At 44.9% G+C, this 19,491-nt stretch overlaps 1 protein-coding gene across 1 annotated transcript in view; it reads right to left on the reverse strand.

Annotated features, from left to right (window-relative positions):
- Positions 1 to 10,800: 10,800 nt before the first annotated feature.
- Camkii (Calcium/calmodulin-dependent protein kinase II) overlaps positions 10,801 to 19,491 on the reverse strand; it is a gene marked incomplete in the record, with an annotated part of 218,706 nt that continues 210,015 nt past the window's right edge. The window contains 2 exon segments of the mRNA XM_077686096.1: positions 10,801 to 14,771; positions 16,314 to 16,428. Coding sequence (XP_077542222.1) covers positions 14,639 to 14,771; positions 16,314 to 16,428 — 248 coding nt within the window.

Consider the following 19,491-nt stretch of genomic DNA (forward strand, 5'->3'; position numbering starts at 1 on the left):
AATGTAAAAAAAAAAAAATCATCCATGTAGCATCTACTGAAAGGAGGGACGAGAAAGTCTGCGGCTCAGCCTGTTCACGCTATCGTTATCGTGGCCGTGGCTACCTTTCCTTTCGCCCGTAGAGATAATCGCCCTTCCCTGCCGTCGTCGCTACACCTGGCTACACCGCTACACCGTCGTGCCCTTCTAGCCACCCTGACCTAGTCAGGCCTAGTCTTCGTTTCGCTATGGTAGTGCTTGCAGTGGCGAAGAATTAGCAGCACCGGAGCGATCAAGGCCTCGGCATCCTACGGAAGTCCTACACCTTGCAAAGGAACGTCCACCGAAAGGTTTCGTACCCCGGAGAACGTCAGGAACACGCCGTGGACTCTCGCTCGAGTGGCGTTCGGTGACGGGGAGGGCTATTTAATTCCCTCACGTTCTATCACAGACTAGTGATTCGTAGCTTGCACAATGAGTCAAAGTGGACAGTTGGGTAGCGGTGTGGGAAAAGGCGGTGGAGCTGGGGGAAGTGTGCGAGAGGCTGGTGGTACGTTGGGCAAAACGGGCGCTGCCAAAGAGGAAGCTTTCTTCAAGAAAAAGGATGCTGAACAGCTGAACGCAATACGCAGCGCGCAATCAACTTCTCAAGGCTCGAGTGATAAGAAGACGGGATCGAATACTTGATGCTATTTTGATTGGGCGCGATGGACCCCATCTAGATTGGTGTAAAATCATTTAAATAAACACTAAAAGCATTTGGTTCAGTTTGAACCTCCGCAAGCACGCCGCTGAACTCGGACGTGCACATTCGTCTGTCTATGCAATGGCACTTTACATAAACCCCCTCGTTCCCTGAAATTCAAAACAAAAAGGGAACTCCGGAGTTTTGCCTCATAAATCATGCGCCTGACAAAAATTGGTGAACATGAGAAGTGCACTATGACTAGTTAGGCTAACCCTTGGATATCAGGCCAGGCAGATTCAAAACACAGAAGTAAAAAGATTGAATGCAATTAGTCTAGCTGGTTACGCAAGAACAAACAAAGCGACCACACCGACTGGTACTTCAGTCTGTTCAACAAACCCCCTGCTCGACTGAGCTAGCACTGGTAAGGAACATGATACAGTCATCGGCTTCAATAACTGGAGCATCACAAATGGTGTGTGAGGAAGTGACCTGGAGCAAATGCAGGTCTATTTAAGTGCATCCACTATATTTCCCTTCTGGGAGAGGTGTACACACCCAGACATTTTGGGCACTTCACATTTTGGACGGACCTTGTCGTCAGCTAGGTGGATTTCCAGTTGCATGCATTCTTGAAAGTGGCAAGCACATGACACTGAAATAAATGGCTGAGACATTCGGAGTCACTCTTAACATGAAATCACTGTGGCAGGAAAGCGCTGTTTTTAGAGCCCCAACTGTTGAAGTACATTTACGAACACACAGGCAGATGTGTAGAGTTTTTGCCAGCACCGAGCCTGAGACCTTCATGTTTGTAGAAGAGAGCTAATGTAGGGCCAGCAGGCCCTATAAGCCGGCGCAAGAGGCTCAGAAAGAGGGCTTTATGTGGGCGAACAAGTGAGGATACAGAGCAGCCCCAGGTACTACTGGTCATGTGCAGAATGCGCACAAGAGACAAGAACTGCTTTGTCAACTTTCGAATATCGAACTTCACACCGGGTGAACACAATTGCAGCACACACCTGAGGGAAAAATATTAGACTGCAGCTTCTGAGATATTATTTTCGCATTACTAAATTTGGCCTCTATAAAATGTGGTGCTAATGTTTCCGCAGTGTCTGCCTGAAGCCCAGATGCAAATGCCATCTGTGTGTTGTGAAATATTGACAGCTTTTGGCAGGAGGCATATGCTAAAAAGCGTCAGACTCAAGATGCTGCCTTGGGGAACACCTTGCGTGATGGGGAGTTTGTCCGTTTTGCCATCACAGGTGACCATGTACAGGTACCAATTTTGTGGGTAGTCGCATAGCCACTTGAACATGCCTCCTCGCAGCTCTGAACTGCTCATAGATGTAGAAACAACTCCAGGACTGTACGAACAATGTGCAGAGTAGTCTGCATTAGGCGGGCACGCAAGCCACATATTCATGACAATGGTTTACGAACACAGACATGCTCATGCTCATCTTGACAGATTTTCGTTTTTTTCAGCGCTCCTCTACCGGTCCCTTACTCTGCCTTGTTGTCTTACATCTTCGTGGGTACACCCATTTTTGTTTTTCGACTACAGTGGGCGCTTTGAAAACTGAACTCGTCTCTTTTAAAGGGCAAAGGTTTTTTGTAGCAATATATGTGCAATACTGTCGCGTTTATTTGCTGCCTGGGAAAGGCTCAAGCTAGAAGTCCACAGACTAACAATTGAGGCTGCTTCGATGAATATGTGCCATAAATGGAGGGAACAGCTGAAAAATGGTCCTGAGAACTGGAATGTGAGGTGCCAGGTACATATGGCTTGGAAGAAATTGCTACTGTGAAATATCAGGCTACAACAGTATGATGTGCTGGTGGTGGTGTTGTACAATCCCATAGTAATTATGTTTTACAATGTGAGCCTCCAACTTGTCAGGCGTTGTTTTATGAATGTTACAGTGAAGCCTTCAAGTTAATTGCATCGATGCATTCATATAAAGCACTTGTTTGCAAGACGGAAGGAGTTATATTAAAATTTGAGCAATACAACACCAATTTGTTTGGCCACAACTCCTGATACAAATGAAAATTTGGGATTTCGTGCACGTTTTGTGTCATCAGAAAGTCAAAAAGGTGAAAAAGTCATCACGGTTGGCATAATCTGCCTCAACTTGAACCGGAAATAGCAAAAATGTAGGCTGTTACATAAATTTGCAAGTTCGTCTGGTGTTCAGAAAACATCCCCGGGCTTATAATGAGGCCCTTCCGTATTGCTTGTATTCACTGGCGAGGCGCACATGCAGGCAACCGTGTGAGTGTGCCGTCACTGGTTACGTCGAGCTCTGCGGGATGACTGTGTTGCACGTTACAAACTCTACCTCACTGAACGCAAAGTATTGCCTCGAGTCCAATGTGAGTGCGATAAATAACATCTCTGTTGACCACACCATTGAGAATCGGGTTGAAACGGAGAAGACGACACATGCCGGTGTTTTTTTTCTTCAGCGTGCGGGCGCAGTGGCCCAAGCTGCGCCATGTCTGTGGCCGTTTCCAGTGTTGCCAAGCGAAGAAATTGACAGCTAAACTTTTCAACAAATACCGCCTATACGGTACACACTAGGCTATAGTTTGGCCAAGGGATCCGCCGAGGATACTAGACAGGTTTGAAGGGTTGTCTGGGGTGAAAAAACAAAACTGTTCAACAACATGCGTCATATGCAGAACTGGCTATAAATGAAATGCCATGCCACAAATGTTGGCTCGCTTGCTTGCTGGTGTGCTCAGTCAAAGGCTTCATTTAATTAATTTTCATATGATCTTCTCAGGGAAAGTTCAACGCTTAGTTTGTTATGTGATGCAGAGAGCACACTACAACTGTGCTGTGTGCACTGCAAAAAGCAAGGACGCCCATGAGAAGGCAACATTGGAATATTTCGTGATATTCCCAGTTCCCGCTACCACACAATGCTTGAGTGGTGCAGTGCCTCACGCTTTCCCAACACTGTTTCCCATGCCCTGAACGAACAAAGAAAAATGAATGGCAACTATTTCCACCTTTCTGTGTGCAGGCCCATGGGGTTCCACCATTCATTCCAAACTGGGTCCATCACCGCTACACTTTGAACAATTTTGTTCAAAATGCAAGCATTTGAGTTGACACATGGCAACGTAAGATAAAGAAAGCTTTTGCAAGGGAAATTTAGTGCCTGGTGTGTACTGTTTTTATTTTGTTTTTGTTTTCTTGCACATTAACAACTTTTGTTGGGTTTTAAATCCCAAACCTACAGGGGGGCTATAAAATGTGCTGCAGCCTAGTGTGCTGAAATGAGGTTAAAAGCCTCCTAGAGCTATGCACGAGTGATGCACCAGATATGCAGTCTTGGCTTTGCCAATCTGGGTGCTAATGGCTTTTTCCTGAAATCTGGCAGAAACTCTTAGTAGCGGTGGCTCGGTATGTTTGTTGCTCCTACGGACAAATGTAAGTCCATAAAGCAAGGCTGTGATTAAAGATGAAAAAAGATACATCTGCTCAAGAGCAAGTATAATTTTGCTGTACAATTATTGAGACCGCCTTTCAGTTGAAAAATTTTTGTTATTACTACTTACTATTTAGTTATTTTTCTTTAGTGCAGCAGACATGAAAACCACCTAACTGTTCACCATTACAGTTAAACCTGGATGTAACGGATTCCTGGATTTAACGGTTTTTCAACTCCCCATTGCCAGCCGCATTGAAGCCCATGTGTTTGCGACCTCTATGTAACGAAGGCGTTGCAGTACTTAATCTTGATGTAACGGTTTCGCTACACTGATAAGTAATTGTTGTTTGCACTTTCTCTGAAACATCGGCTGGAAAAATGCACTAATTTAGCCAATTGCGCCCGCACCGCAAACTACCGTGCGTTTCCACATGCGAGTGCAGTGTCAGATGCTAGGCCTGCCTGTCAGCATGTAGTCGCTTGTCTCGACTGCTATCTGTGTTGTCGGTTCGCCTGTGATTAGTTTTGCTGCCAGAAAACACAAAGTTTTTGTTATTTCAAGACAAGCTCACAATTTTAAATCCCGTATACGTCGGTGAGAAGGAACGTCGACGCCCGGTACGGTATCCCAGCTAGCACCCTCTCAACAATTTTTGCGTGTGGAAAAGAGCATCAAGTTTGCGAAAAGGCGCCCTTTCAGCATGCATTTGGTCCTTGAAATGCGTTAAGGCACTGAAAAGTGTCAAACGGGATACTTAAGTTACGTTTGGAAATACGGGGGTACGTGACCTTGGTTCTTTGAAGTGCCGTGTAGTGACTAAGCTCGTGGGAAAGCAGCAGGTGCAAATCACGCAGTTTTAAAGCAAAGCTTTCTACCTCTAACAGCTAACGGTTTCGCCGTGGCATGCACTACAGGAAACTCCCAACCAGGCAAAATGAAACTACTGGCACCGCGAGGGATCGAATCTGGGCTCGAAGAACAGCGGAGTGAGAGCCTGTCGTCTTAGCGACAAAGCTACGCCCACACGTGAAGGTGGGAGAGACAGACGCTGGTTTGGATTCAGCGGCTGGGGAGGGAGAGGGGGAGGGGGGGGGGTGGCATTTTTTGGAGGCGACCACGGAGTAAGATAAAAAGAAGCGCCGCCTTCACTCTCTCCGACGGGCCCTTAATGTCCCTCACTCCCGAAGCACAGTGTAAATGGGGTGGCGAACGGGCGCTATTACCCAGCGTTCCCCATGCGTCGGAACCTGCTCACCACGTCGGGCGTGATGGCAAGACCCATTCTGTCGGCTTTGTCGTCTGCTTCAGCAACAGTTGTTTTGGGCCTGTTTTGGTGCAGCTTCGCGTCCGTTGTGGGCCTACTACGCCTGGGTTGATGAGCATGTTCGACAGCACCTCCTGAGTGACCGAGACTTCAGGAAAGAAGTTGTCGTACAGCAAAGATACTGCAAGGATTTGTTTGCAGGGCAGGAAAACAAAATGTAGAGACCACATGCACACATCTGGCCACTAGGGAAACGCTACCTTTTCCACACTGCGTGCCACGAATGGGAGTACGGCCCATAAATTGGTGAATACAAATTGGTTGTGTTCTGCATTTGTCACATACGCCGACAGAAGCCAAATAGTTCTGACAAGCAGTGATTTTCAAACTCCCCTCTACTTTTTCACCATATGTAAACTAAACTTACTGGCTCAAACTCTGTATGAAAGCTAACCAAATTGCTTCATGCCAAATACTACAGTATCTCTGCTTGTGTCGCGCGGGGTTGTAGCCCCGAGCTTCTTTTCTTCTCTTTCGGAACTGCATATGACAGGACACATTGCATTATGCGTACTGAGCTCGAAGAGAAGCAGAGCGAGAGCCCGTCGTCTTAGCAACTAAGCTACGTCCACACATGGCGACGGGAAGACAGACGCTGGTTTTGATTGAGCAGCTATTGAGGGGGAGGGCGCTTTTTGGCACGAGTCCCAGGTAGCGGCTGGCAGAATCTCTGGTTTTCACTCTTTGTAGAGCCACGTGTGTGAATTCGTGACGTCCCATTGTTGTGGGTGTTGTTCACAGCTTTGCTTTCCAACCACCTTCACAGCGTGGATTGGAGCCAATTTTTTTCACTGTGAAATAACTTTTTTAAGGGCGAGTTCTCCGTCACTGATTTTGGTTTGGTTTCTGCTTCATTCACGTGAACCTCAACTCAAAAAGTGCATCTAACGAAAAATTTGTGAATTTTTGTCAACTTCGTTATATCCAGGTTTAACTGCAATCAAGGACCCATTCTGCCACTTGGGCTTCTGATTTACGAGTGACACAAATCCTGTTATGATCATGCAGCTAACAACAGTAGGTGCTTGCACATGGGCTGCAAGCACTTGTACAATGAGTACCACACAGAGTTGCTGTATGCTAACTTTATGGTGCATTTCCTTAATCTAATATTGCTGGACACAAGCCAACAAATGGGTGTGTCGAGAGTACTTGGACTCTTCTCATTAGGCTTGTCACATACTCCCCAAAGCATGTCCGTTTGTTTCGAGCACTGCAGGTAGACGAAAATATCAACTTATATGGGCCTGTTATAATATGCAAATTTATACTTTACATTGCCTATAGTAGTGTATAAACTCGTTACGCATATACTATTTATATACGTACCTTTAATTTTGTCGCGTGGAAGGACGCAAATGCACTATCAAGGCTGTAAATTTGTGCCAACACTAGTTCAACGAGCGATTTCATACAGCAGTGAATCAGATCCAAAGGGCATAGACAAAATATTCAAGAGTAAATCGGGCAATAGACATTGCAGAGCGACCTTTGTGCAGGTGTATAAAAAGGACATCAAAGGCAAATACAGTTTAAGTTTTAATGCACAGACGAGACCTTTCAGCTTTTTCAATAGTTGTTCGGCAACTAAAGGTACTACTCTCTTTGCTTAACAGTCAAAATATGAATTTCCCTTTCGTTTCTTTTTCTTGCAGTGTAATAAAGGCAACTGCAGAGAGATACCACTTGCAGTTTAAACCTCGAGAACTCCTCGCACATACATTTATTTTGTTTATTGATGTTTGTTTTAAATAAGCTTATTCGAACTTGTTAACATGTACCACAACCTTCTATTTAACCAATGTGTAAAACTGTTACTAATCACCTACAAAAAAGGGCCAATCTCCCTGCGAGGGGGACTCGAGTAAATGCGTCGCATAGGGGGTGGGTGTATTGCGTTAACGTTTAGTGTTTGGGGAGTTGGTGGTAGTGAATGCATTGTATCAGCAGCTTCTTGACGTAGTTTGAATGAGTCAAGGATATAAGGCGCGTTCGTAGCCTTTCATTCTGTGTCGGTTTTGTGGCGCAGTGGGAAGAGCACCATGTACCTCGCGTTCCGCCCACAGGTAGTGAATGCGTTGTATCAGCAGCTTCTTGACGTAGTTTGAATGAGTCAAGGATATAAGGCGCGTTCGTAGCCTTCCATTCTGTGTCGGCTTTGTGGCGCAGTGGGTAGAGCACCATGTACCTTGAGTTTCGCCTGCAGGGTCGTGGGATCGAAACCAGGCGCCGGTAAGTATTATTTTTTTATATAGTGTAGGGGGAGGGGTGCGGACCTGTTGTTGAGAGCGAGGAGGGTAGCGTGATGCGGGAGAGGAGGAGTGGGGGAGAGGGCGCACCTGGAACGGCTGTTGCGGACACCGAGGCACGCCGACAACGCCGGGTGACATCGTGAGTTAAAGAAATGCTCTGCATTTAATATCAGATCAAGTTTGTTCAGCGACACCAAGTCCAAGGCAGGTTGCGCAAACACTAATGCTGCCAACGTAGCTAGCCTATTTGTTTTTCTTTCAACTCTTGATGCTATAAGCTGACCAGTGCTAAATATCACAGACACGGTTTCCGCATATTACTATATCTGATTACCTAGTCTGTTGCAAGCTTGCCCTCACCTCCGAGAATTCAGACACAAAATCAAAGCAGGAAACATCAAAGGCAATCGGGCAGGAACAGGTGCCGTACCCGCCGCAAGCATGAGGAAAGATATCTTTTTCGTTTGCGGCAGAGCAGCTTCAAGAAAGCTTAGGAAAGTAAGTATAGCTTCAACGAGTTGTTTTTTGTAGAATTGTTTGAATGAAAGATGGGAGGTACGTTTGTTATACAAAAGTGACAAGCAATGTTATGCACCAACATTGCTTGAGTACCCTTTATACTGCTGGGTCACCTTTTTATGGATGATGTTAAATCTGTTGTTGTATTTTCTCCTTCCGTTTTTTTAAGCCCTTGTTACCCCATGCGGTTTAACGGTTGCTAGGATGAGTAGTTTCCTGTTGCTCCCCAAAAACGTCCTGACCTGCTTTACATGTTGGCCGATTTTTTTTCTCTGTTTGTTTTCCTCCCGTCTTGTGTTTGTTTCAATGAACATGTATATGCTGTTATGTTTTTCGCTTTACCCCCTTTGTGCAATCTTCTTGTTATTGGTGTTGTCATGTTTATGTAATCTTCTCGTTCTTGCCGTTGTCGTAATTATGTAGTCTTGTTATTGCTGTCGTGTTTTCCCCTTAATTATCATGACCATCGCAAGCCCTCGTTTCTGCCCCCCCCCCTTATGTAATGCCCAAGACAGGGCCTTTAATGGTAAATAAATGACGATGATGATATTAGGGACACCTCTTTCCTCAGTGAGCAAATAGCACAGCTGTTGCCGCTGCCAGGAATCGAACCAGTGACCTTGTGTGCAGCAAAATGCCCTTTGATGCTGTATGCACCTTGTCAAGGAAGAGAGAAACTTGGCCTTTTTGTGGATTGCATGAAATGTGAAAATTGAGCATATCTGACTAGGCAAGCCAGGAAGTTGGCGAGAATAATGCAAGCAAGAAGCCAGCATCTTTCCTAGTATGGTGCGTGAATTGCTATTCATTCTATACCAATTGTACACGTAGGTGTGTGCCATGTGTTGGCACTGGAGTAGCTTTGTTTTACACCAGCTGACCCTGCAAATCTTTCTAGCAATCAATTGGCCTTGGCCCATACTACTCATGGGTGGGAAACCCAAGGCAATTTTTTTTTTTTTCACCACAACAGTTTCTACAAATTTATCTGACAATGGACTGCAATTAGTCGCCATTTTCTGTTCAAGTTAAGGCAATATATATATACAGTGACATAAAACACGAGCACAAACACCGAAATTTAATTCTTATCAGAAATAAAGTTGAAGCCAGGCTGTACACATTTCCCACTTCAGAATGTGTGCAGACGGGGTCCTATCTCCAGTACTGTCAAGTGTTCTTTGCTTACCAATCTGCGCTCCATGCACACAAGCCTGCAATCACACAAAAAAATTTGAAAATGGGTTGGGCACTGCCACAAGCACACTGCGTCTCGTCTGTGCAGAAGTTTTGTGGCCGACTGTGCGAAGAAAGGCAGTGTGCCCAACTACTCCATAGCATCTTCTGTGCCCTCTGCATAACATGGTCACTGCATACTGTGCAACTGCAACATACACCTGAGGAGCTTTTTTTCAAAATGAGTCAACTCCACCTGGACAGAATTTCAGAAACAAGTGAAAATTTTGTGAACGAACCTGAATGCAACGCTGTCAAAGCTAACCTCCAACAGCTAACATGTAAAACATATCAAATAATAGCTCTGACAGTTTCATTTAGGCACAGTCACAAATTTTTGCTCGTTTCTGAAATTTTGTTCTGGTGGATTCGACTCATTTTGAAAAAAAGCTCCTCACTTGCAACTCCATAACATTTTGCAAGCTTTTACAGCAGAGTCCTCTACATGAAAATATTTCACTTTGCTACACAGAGTGCAATATCCACCATGTATCTTTCCTTGCTTACCTTGAGGGTGTTTTTGGGAAGATGTTTGGAATTTTCAAATTTCGTAGGAAGCAACTCTTAAGAGATCTCTACCCGTAGTTAATAAATGCAGTGGCCCGAAGTCAAACGTTGGCAAGTAAAGTTAGCAAAAGAGCCAAAATCGAAAAATACTTCCCCTTCACTACAGAATATTAACAACACAACAGTCGTACAAGTCTGAAAAGAAGAGTACAAATCTGCTTGAAACCAAGTGACATTAGTTTTTATCTTTGCAGCATGCCATATAAAAATTGTGCGAAAACATGTAAACTGACTTTAGCACCATTCCTCAGTTACCAACAACGTAACCATGAAAACTAAGTACCTACCTAACATGCCCAACAACATGTTGTTGTGAACTGACATATCAAAGTTACATTTAAATCTGATTTTGTGTACTACAGGGAACCACGAGGCAAGGAGAGTCTCCTCTCAGGAGACAACCAAGCTGGTGGCCTATGACAGCTTAGCGAGCTCGTGGGGACTTTGTCCTCCGTCCAAGCTCGGAACTGCCGCTCCCTTGTACATGGTGTACATTTGACCAACTGCGGAGTAAAGAGCACTTCATCGACTTCGCCTGGCTCCGAGCTAGTCTTTGGTACCTTCCAGTGAGTCGATTGGACCCACAGCGGCGTGCACGCGATGCCACGTGGTGGATTGCGGCTCTGGGGCTTGTGTTCTGGCCGACTAGCCCAGTGAGACAGCCCATTTACAGCCGCGAACCCCACAAAATCTACATGTGCAGCAGCTTTGCCATGAATGAAAATATACCGAGATCTATCAAGTTTCCTGTGGCAGAGCACACAACAAATGCAAAACAGCACAGCCAAGATTGAAGAACCAATTTTTATTGTTAAAAGATGGCAATTGTAAGGGAGGTGGTGACACACTGCAATATATCTAGGAAGAAAAAAGAGGAGCAAAAATCAGCTCCGTTCAGGAGAGTTCACACACTGCTGTTAAATCTAGGTTGAATATATTAAAATACAAAATGATACATGTACATGGATTGCGAGTGGAATCTCGTTCAAACAACCAGACTGCAAGCATGTTTCATTTGCACAATTTGACGTAGAATATAGACGCATTTTGACAGAGTCGCCCAGCGGGCACTACCCTGGTCAAATTACGCTTTAGCTTATAGTGCGGGAGATGCATTTTTAGAGAATGAAGTTAGTTGAATAAGAATCTAGTTCTCTTCTGCATTTGTCTAGAGAGATTTACAAAAGCTTACACTCACTATAAGCCTGCACAGTTCATTAAAGTCTATACTCAGACATTCATTTGTGAAACATGCACAAATTACAACCAAGTCATGGAGCATCATTCAGCTGGTAGTTACTTTTTCAGTGTCGGAACAGCAGAGGTGTGAAAAACAGCACCAACAGACTACACAACGAGAGATGCACCAAAGCACGGCTTCTGCATCGCCCAGATTTGCACCTCCCCTTGTGTGAGTTGTCAGCTGGCTTTGTTGCTCGTCCCCGATGATCTAGGTCAGCACAACATGCTGGAACTGCGACACAGTCACACTGAAGCTCGTACTCCGCTACCTACCAAGTTGCAACGCCCGGTCTCGTACCAGATGCTTGTCACGAGGCATGCAATCAGAAGCTGTTGCCGCGGCTTAAAAAACATTGAAAAAACTATTTTCCTTACGGAATATCACCTAACGATCAAGTGCGCTTGTCTTCAAAAGTATTAAAAGCAATTAACATGTACCACAACCTTCTATTTTAACCAATGTGCAAGACAGCATATAGTATTATGCCAAGTTTGCTCTGGGACATTAATTTCAAGGCAGGTGCACAGAAGGCCACTGCTGCCCAGCTAAAGTCGGGCCGCAGTGCACTCCTCACCAAAAGCTCTCGCACACCTAGCTGTCAGCTAACACGTCACTCTCTTTTGCAAAAAGGTTCAGCAATGTAAAACTACTACGCCGCTGGTTGATAAGGGGTGCATTACAAACATGCACTGGTCACTCCTTTCCTGAGAATCAACGAAAGAAGTCATTTTCGCAGGCTAACAAAACCTATCCTCTCTAGCTGAGCCGATGCAACAGGATTAGCACAAAGGCCAAATGGTGCCCACTGCGAAGACACCTTCAGCTCTTGGCTAACAAAGCGCAACTGCCAGCACTGAAGCGTCAGCACTCTTTCGTATGCAGGATGGCAATTAGCTGTTTTGTCAATTCTGTAGAATGCTAGCAGACTGAATGCACAATTTATGGTTCCAAATGATATACTATATTTTTCCAACATTAACAAGCACAGACAACAACCATGAGTATGGAAATAGATGTTGTGAATCTTGATATAGCAAACTGTGATATCCAGAACAAGTTTAAGCGGGACAAAAGGTCTTGCGTTGTGGTTGAATGGGTTTTGGATTACCAGAACATTGTAAGCAGCCCTCCTCATCAAAGCCTTCGCAGAGTATGTGGACTACATGCATGGATCGACATAGCTTTGTAAAATACGACCGCAGGCAGAGGAACAGGAGGCATATGTGCACAGGACACAATCTTTGCGTTGAAGGCATGCTACGCATTTCCAGTGTTGTTGAGGAATTAAATGATCATTACAAGCTCTCACCGACTACGAGTGGCACTGTTTGAAATGCTCTCCCCGCCTGCATTACTCAGAAGCACTGTCAGACTAGCTTTACATGCAAAATGTTGCTCAACCTTTGTGGAACTGCTAATTTGGATGTGTAAAAGCACCCAAGGAAACGATGAAAAGAATTACAATTTAAACAAAGCCTACACTAATAATCACTCAGTGTTCCTTATGAACAAAATCTTTTTGTACAAACTGGCATCTGTTAGGCTAAATGTGATTTTCTGAACACTATTCAAAAAACATGAAACCTTTTTTCCTGACGAATACAAAAACCTTTATTGAAAAAGTGCAACGAGGAATGAAAACAAATTTGTTAGAAGAGTGTACATCTTTAACTTATAAATATCAGGATGAATATAGAGAACTTTTATAGCTGCACATTTTTCTCATTTCCACAAGGTATGTGCACCATAACAAAAACTTGTTATAAAATTTCTTGTCAACAAAAAACAAGCACAAACAAAAATTTAAAAACCTGCTATCGCCAGTTTGAAAAGAAGAGGCTTACAACTCGCACAATGAAGCAAGAGAATGCAGGGGGTGCAGCGAAGTGCACAAGCGTGCATGTCCCAACGTCACATCACAAATGCAAAATGGGGTTGGGAGAGCCCACGGATAAAGCGTATCCAAGCACCAGAGACAGGGGATGGGGCGCTCTTGCTGTCCTCGCCGACAGGAGCAAACGAAGCCAAACAGGTATCACAGTGCACAATACATGCACAAAGACGCACAAGACTGGTGTTTTTTTTTTTTCCCCTCTTTCTCTCTCATTCTCGAAGGAAGGCTGCACTAGGGCATGCATGGGGCAGCTAGAGCACAGACCGTGCGCACTCTGCCACTACAACTCCCGAGCCTCGGAGGAGCTCGTCTGGCTGCGGAGGCGAGGCGAGCGCAGCCCCGCTGCTGACACTACACTCCTGCGCCGGAAGGGAACAAAACACTTGCCAGCCTGGCAATGCTCTCACCGGAACCTCCAAAGCCTGGCTACTGTCGTGCTCGCCATTATGAATGCAAAATGCCATTCGTTAACGCCAGAGGAGTAAGAAAGCCACCAAGCAATAAGAAGAAAAGAAAGCTGTTTTTGTGTGTTCTCTGCAGTTCATAGCCTGCAATGTGTTTCACTCCATCTCCGAGACAAAACCTACAACGTTAGCAGAAAAGGTGCTCTGCGGTGCACACGAGAAGAGCCATAAAGTGCAACTACCCTCGCTGTAAGCCTTGTACACGTCTTATAACGCCAGTGCATCCACCAACTAAGAATACGCACCTAAAGCCCTGCACTAGGCCACCACAGCTTTTTGTGCCACAGGTTCCCCTGTGTGAAATGTGGTGTCCCCTGTGTACTGAAAAATGTCCTCCCATTCATGCGATAGCCGAGCACAAAGGGAAAGCCTGTGTCTTTGGAAAGAGTGCTCCTCTCTCTCGCATCCTCGAGAGCGTAACCATGGGATAATATGTATACACATCAGCTAACTACAGAGTGAGTGTAGTACTGGAAAGGCAATTCATGACTGAGTAGTGTCGTTAGGCAAAGGGGAGCGACAAGTGCAGTGGTTAGAACACTCCTGCTGAAACTGTACGTGGTACAGCGACCTTCAGTGGCCGAGAAGGTAATCGAGGTCAAACCTGGAGAGGTCACACACAGTGCCTTGGACAGCAACGAAAAATGCAGCACGAGAAAGAGTGCAACACTGGGAGAAGAAGAAACGCAAACGTCAGCGGAGCCCAGCAACTCGCGCGAGGGCCACGCATCCTGGCCCATCCCTAGATGGCCCGAGCTAAGGTGACGGTGCAAAGGCAATGGCTCTCAGGGCGTGCAAGAACCTCTCCCACCTGGCCGTGGCTACTGCGGCTGCGCTCCACCCCACTGCTCTCATCCCGCACCGCTAGCCGGGACCCAGGACCACCGATGGAACGAGGCCACAAACGTGTCTCGGAGAACCATGGCGCGAGTGAGTATGACAACTTGCAGAGGTATCAAATAAAAGCGGGGAGGGAGGGGGGGTGGCGGGTGGAACCACAAGGGGCCTCAGCGGGGTCCCGGCTACTTGGCCGAGGGGTCGGGGTGCATGCCAGCGGAGTTCCCGGAGCGGTGGAAGTGGACGTTCTGCCACTTGGTGTCCTTTCGGTGCCAGACACGAGTCTCCTCCGTCTGCCGTGTGTGTGGAGTGCCCGCCCTGCGCACAGCAGCAGCACACACCAGGCTCACTCAACGCAGCCTCTCCCCATCCAGCAGCGACTCGCGACAAACATGGGCCATGTATTGCAACACCAGTTGGGAATTAAAGCTCGCAACCATGTTTTGCATGGAGTGGCATGCTCAACTCAATTCTAGTGTCGCAATGCAGGGAAACCCTAATCATGAAACGTACAAGATTTTGCGATTGATTGGTGCAGTTACAGCAAACTCCTTACAAAAGAAATGCCTCAAAAACCTAAATTCAAGTACGGTTTCATGTTTTTGGCATGTGCTTTCAGTAAAATTCAGTAAATGTTTTTCAAAGTTTATTTTTTCCAAAAATTCAATGCCTATCTATCCAAGCCCCTTTTTGTTCACTTTCCAACCATTTTAAGTTCGGTGTTTATTTTGAAGCATTGGGAATAGGGAAATTATCAGATGTTATGAGAGGTATAATGCCTACACAAAAACATATCAGCAATGCCAAAACTAATTTTAATGACAGAAAATATTTAAAATATAAACAGGTATACAATGTTAACACAAGCTTGTTCATTTAACTGCATGGTCTTGTCTTCTGCTTATTACAGCAGGCATTGCTTGTTGTAATAAACACATATGCATTAACAAGGCTGGTGTTGCCGATGGCATAGTGCTTGTTTTGACTGGTTAATTCTCGTATAGAAAATGCCTTCTCAATGTTAGTGCTCGAAGATGGAAGGTTCTAGAAGCCCGAGAGCCCAGGGAGAGAGAATTGACCACAGTGGAGCACGCAAAGACCGCAGAACGGTAAGGGGCTAAAAATGTTGTAAATTGTATGGTCCGAATAGCACGCGAACCCATCAGCGAGTTCCCACATGCTGTCACTGTCAACCAGCACCAGCTTGAAAATTGGATCATAGTTCCGAAATGAACAGGACAGCTAAATCTGTATCAAATCAGGGCTTACAACTTGCACCCCATGCACCACAATAATTGTGTGCGTGCTTTAGTGGATATTCAGGGAAGAGACCACTGAGCTAGTCAACTGATGCACCAACTCAAAATAAGCTAGCTTTTGCCAGTTTTTCAGTGCTTTTCAATGCCAGTTTTTCAACACAGTTGAACATGCTCTCTCCCGCGGGCCGGTATGCAAAATTTTCTGTGTATTTCCATAAACTCGCCTGGGTGGTGCCAACTACGTGCCACCACATGTCCTTTAGGACTCCTTTTTTCTTCTGTCTCCATGATTATGAAAAATAAATGTTCCTTGGATAAATCTGAATTGGTGAGAACTAAAAACATGAAAGTACCTCATCTCACACTATACAACAGGCAACTACAGACATTGGAGTACTTTAGTCTTTTTGTTAGGCGCACTGAAAGTCGTCATTTCACGGACATGTTAAATGAGCATGCATCACCACCCTGACTAGGGCCACGAGCCTCTGTGCTGGCAGATTTCACTTGGCTGGTTAGTGCCTCACCACATTCGCTCAGTAAACACACTTCATTTCGGAGTGCCTTTTTGACGACATAAAGGGATCATTAAAAGGCGCACCTGTCGATGTACTGCATGAGCCGAATGTAGGCAATGCAGGCAGCGTCATCCCCTAGTAGGTGCACTGTGGGGTTTATTATCGTTGTGTTCTGCGACTTGTAGCTCTTCCCTGCACCTAGAAAGCAACACAGATAGCATTACACACTGGGCAACACAGGTAAGCGAATCCCTACCAAACAAATCTTGCTTTTCTTCTGTCAAACGCTTTCATTAACAACATTTACCTCAGGTGCAGAGTCAGGCACTTTAATCCCTGCATGAAAAATCTTGCATGCAATGCAAGGGCCACATAAGTTCTACTAAGAACACAACTGCCTGTCATCACAGGCAATCTTCATCCCAATTTTTTAGTTTATGAGGTTTAATGTGCCAAAAGCTACACCGGTCCGATGCATATGCATGCTACAGTGGAGGGCTACGGATTAATTTAGACCACCTGGAAGTCTTTAATGTGTGCCGAATTCTCAGCAAGCGGGGCTTTTCATTTTTCACCTCCATCAGAAAAATGGTCACAGCAGCCAAGATCGAAACCATGTGCCAGGGCTCCACAGCACAATGCCTTAGCCACTGAGCAATCGCGGGCACTCTTTAGTCACTGCAGGGTACTGTGTAAATGCATGTGGAAGAACTGAAGCAAGCTGGAAAAACCACCGACAGCAGTGCATACAAAAGAAGGCTTTGGACTTGACTCTCACCCAGGTTGTTGAATTCCAGGAATCAATGAAGCAATAAGCAAAGCATAGGAGACACAGTCAATTCACAGAATTATTTCTTGCTCAGTTCCAGGTAGTGATGAACAACACAAAAAATTTTTTTGAGAGCTTGTGAACAATAGCAATTTTTATAACTGGACTATGCAAGAGCTGACAGAAAATTCAAGAACATCGAGAAAAAAAGGGGGGAGGGGGAGGGGCACAGTCACTACGTGCCCCACACAAGACAATAAAATAAGCCATTCCTGCATTAGTACTGGTACGGCTATACAGGCAGTTACGCACTGCTATGCTTATGCTTGCAACCAAAAGCTGAAGCTTTAGGCTTTGTTATTATTAACATGCAAAGCACACTATGAACAACTGGCACAGACAGAAGGCTGGTTTTGTCACCTTTGTGCAGAACAACAGACTGATATGAAAATCTTCCACAGTGTCTCTCGAGTACCATAGATGAACTACTATGCCATCTCTGGTTGGATCTCCCGACTAGAACTTATACCAAGAGCTTCCTGCATCATTTTAAGCAACACAGCTGCACACATGGGTCAATCCACGAGAAAAATATCCCAAAACGCTTGCATTAAAAAAGGTGTAGAACTTTCAAAGGCACAGTGGTGCCATTAAAGTGCATAAAATGGCTCTACAAAGCAGGCACAGCCATTCTGGAATTTCAACATTCGAACCGTTTCTGTTCTACCACAGCAACATTGCATTTCTTTATGGCGAACCCAAGACAAGACGACTCATCATTGGTGCAAAAATCATTTCTTAACCATAGGAGTGGAGCGTGAGTGAAGTAACTTATTTTTTTTTCTAAAACACTGAACCCCAATTAGTTCAAGGTACCCTGGAAAAGCGAACATTTTCAGCTCAGAGGGAATTCGTCATTTCATAAAATGTTTTGTAGCGTTACAGGTGGACATACGGTGTCAACTACACCAGGTCGGTCTGTGATTTGCCTAACGGCGGGCAGAGTTTACAAGGGGCTTTCCATAAAGCCTGACTTCACAAAGGCCTAAGGTATAGGTACCACCGCACTGCTACTTGGACATGCTTAGTTGTGCACCAAATAACACGTTCAAAACTAAGTTTGCCATAACTTTCATTACTGAAATGATACAACCTGGCCATTTTGTGTAGTAAGTCATGATATGAGGAAGTGGGATGAGTACCACTTGGATGCATGTCAACAGTATCGGCATTCTCGAGGTGGCTTTTTCTGCAGTTATGAGACATGTAATCAACTAACTCGCTCCATTGGCTGTTGGAGCTAAATCTGGGGCCAAACTCGAAAGCTGTAGGATATCGAAGCAGGCTTTGTCCTCATGCAGGCTGATAGCAAACATGTGGCACAGTACACAGGCTATTTAAAAGGACACTTCATTAACCGTCCAAAGGCTAAATGTAGGCCTTGTTCAATCCATTCTAGTCTGGTGAATGCATACTGACTGTACTACTGACTAAACAGAAAGGTCTAATGGCTTGAAGGCCTGTACTAGCAAGACAATCACCAGCGAAGACAGCTTCTACTAAAAGTGAATAAAAAAATTCAAAACTAGAACTTTAGACTCCCTTTCAATCTGTAACTTTTCTAGGCCTACTCGCGGAGTACTTTTGTGGTACGCAGCATGCACTGCCGTAAACACCGTCATTGCTATAAACACCGTCCACTGTGCTGTGATGCCACGGTCAATCGCTATGATGCACTGCATGCTGGAAGATGAGGGCGTAATTTACTTTGATGGAACTGGGCTGGTAATTTACTTTGATGGAACTGGGCTGGACTGGAGTAGCAGGTGGTGTGATGCCACGAAGAAGCTTAAAGTTACCAACGGTTAAAGCCACTACCATGATTGGTCTGTTGTACATGTTTCCCGTACCCTGCACACTGGTCAAGTGCACAGTCGCCCCAACATTTTTCCTTACAAAAATTGTGATGATCACATCAGAATGGTTATACCCTGATATCACACTAATACTGAAACACTTGTGGTTGGGATTGCACCATGAGACGAAATTTGTTGAGCCCATATAAAATACAGTATCATAAATAAAGATAAAGCTGCAGGATGACTGCTTTCTGCTTGTTTTATGCCACGGAAAAATCTTACAAAAGCTTTTAAATGAGCTTCTTTCCTACGAGATTGTTACTGACGCATCGAAAAATCGAAAATTTCAGAATTTTGTAATTAAAGTTGCATTCTCTTCAATCTGAAACTATTTGAATGAAACCATTATCCGCTTGTATTTGCTTCAAAAGCAAAAATCACTCTTTGCACAAGCCTACAAATGGCCATGCACAATGGGAAATTCATGATTAGACCCATGGTATGGCAATATGATTAGCTGAAGTTGAATTACTACAGTCTATGTTCTGCACAGAGGTTATTACAAATGACCTTTGAAATGCATGTTACTTATTGTTTTGGCAGTGTTTTTTATGTTTATTTTATAAAAATTAC

This window comes from Haemaphysalis longicornis, unplaced genomic scaffold, assembly GCF_048455015.1.
Source record: "Haemaphysalis longicornis isolate Haplotype H1 unplaced genomic scaffold, Haemaphysalis longicornis Haplotype H1 scaffold_1, whole genome shotgun sequence".
Lineage (NCBI taxonomy): Eukaryota > Metazoa > Arthropoda > Arachnida > Ixodida > Ixodidae > Haemaphysalis > Haemaphysalis longicornis.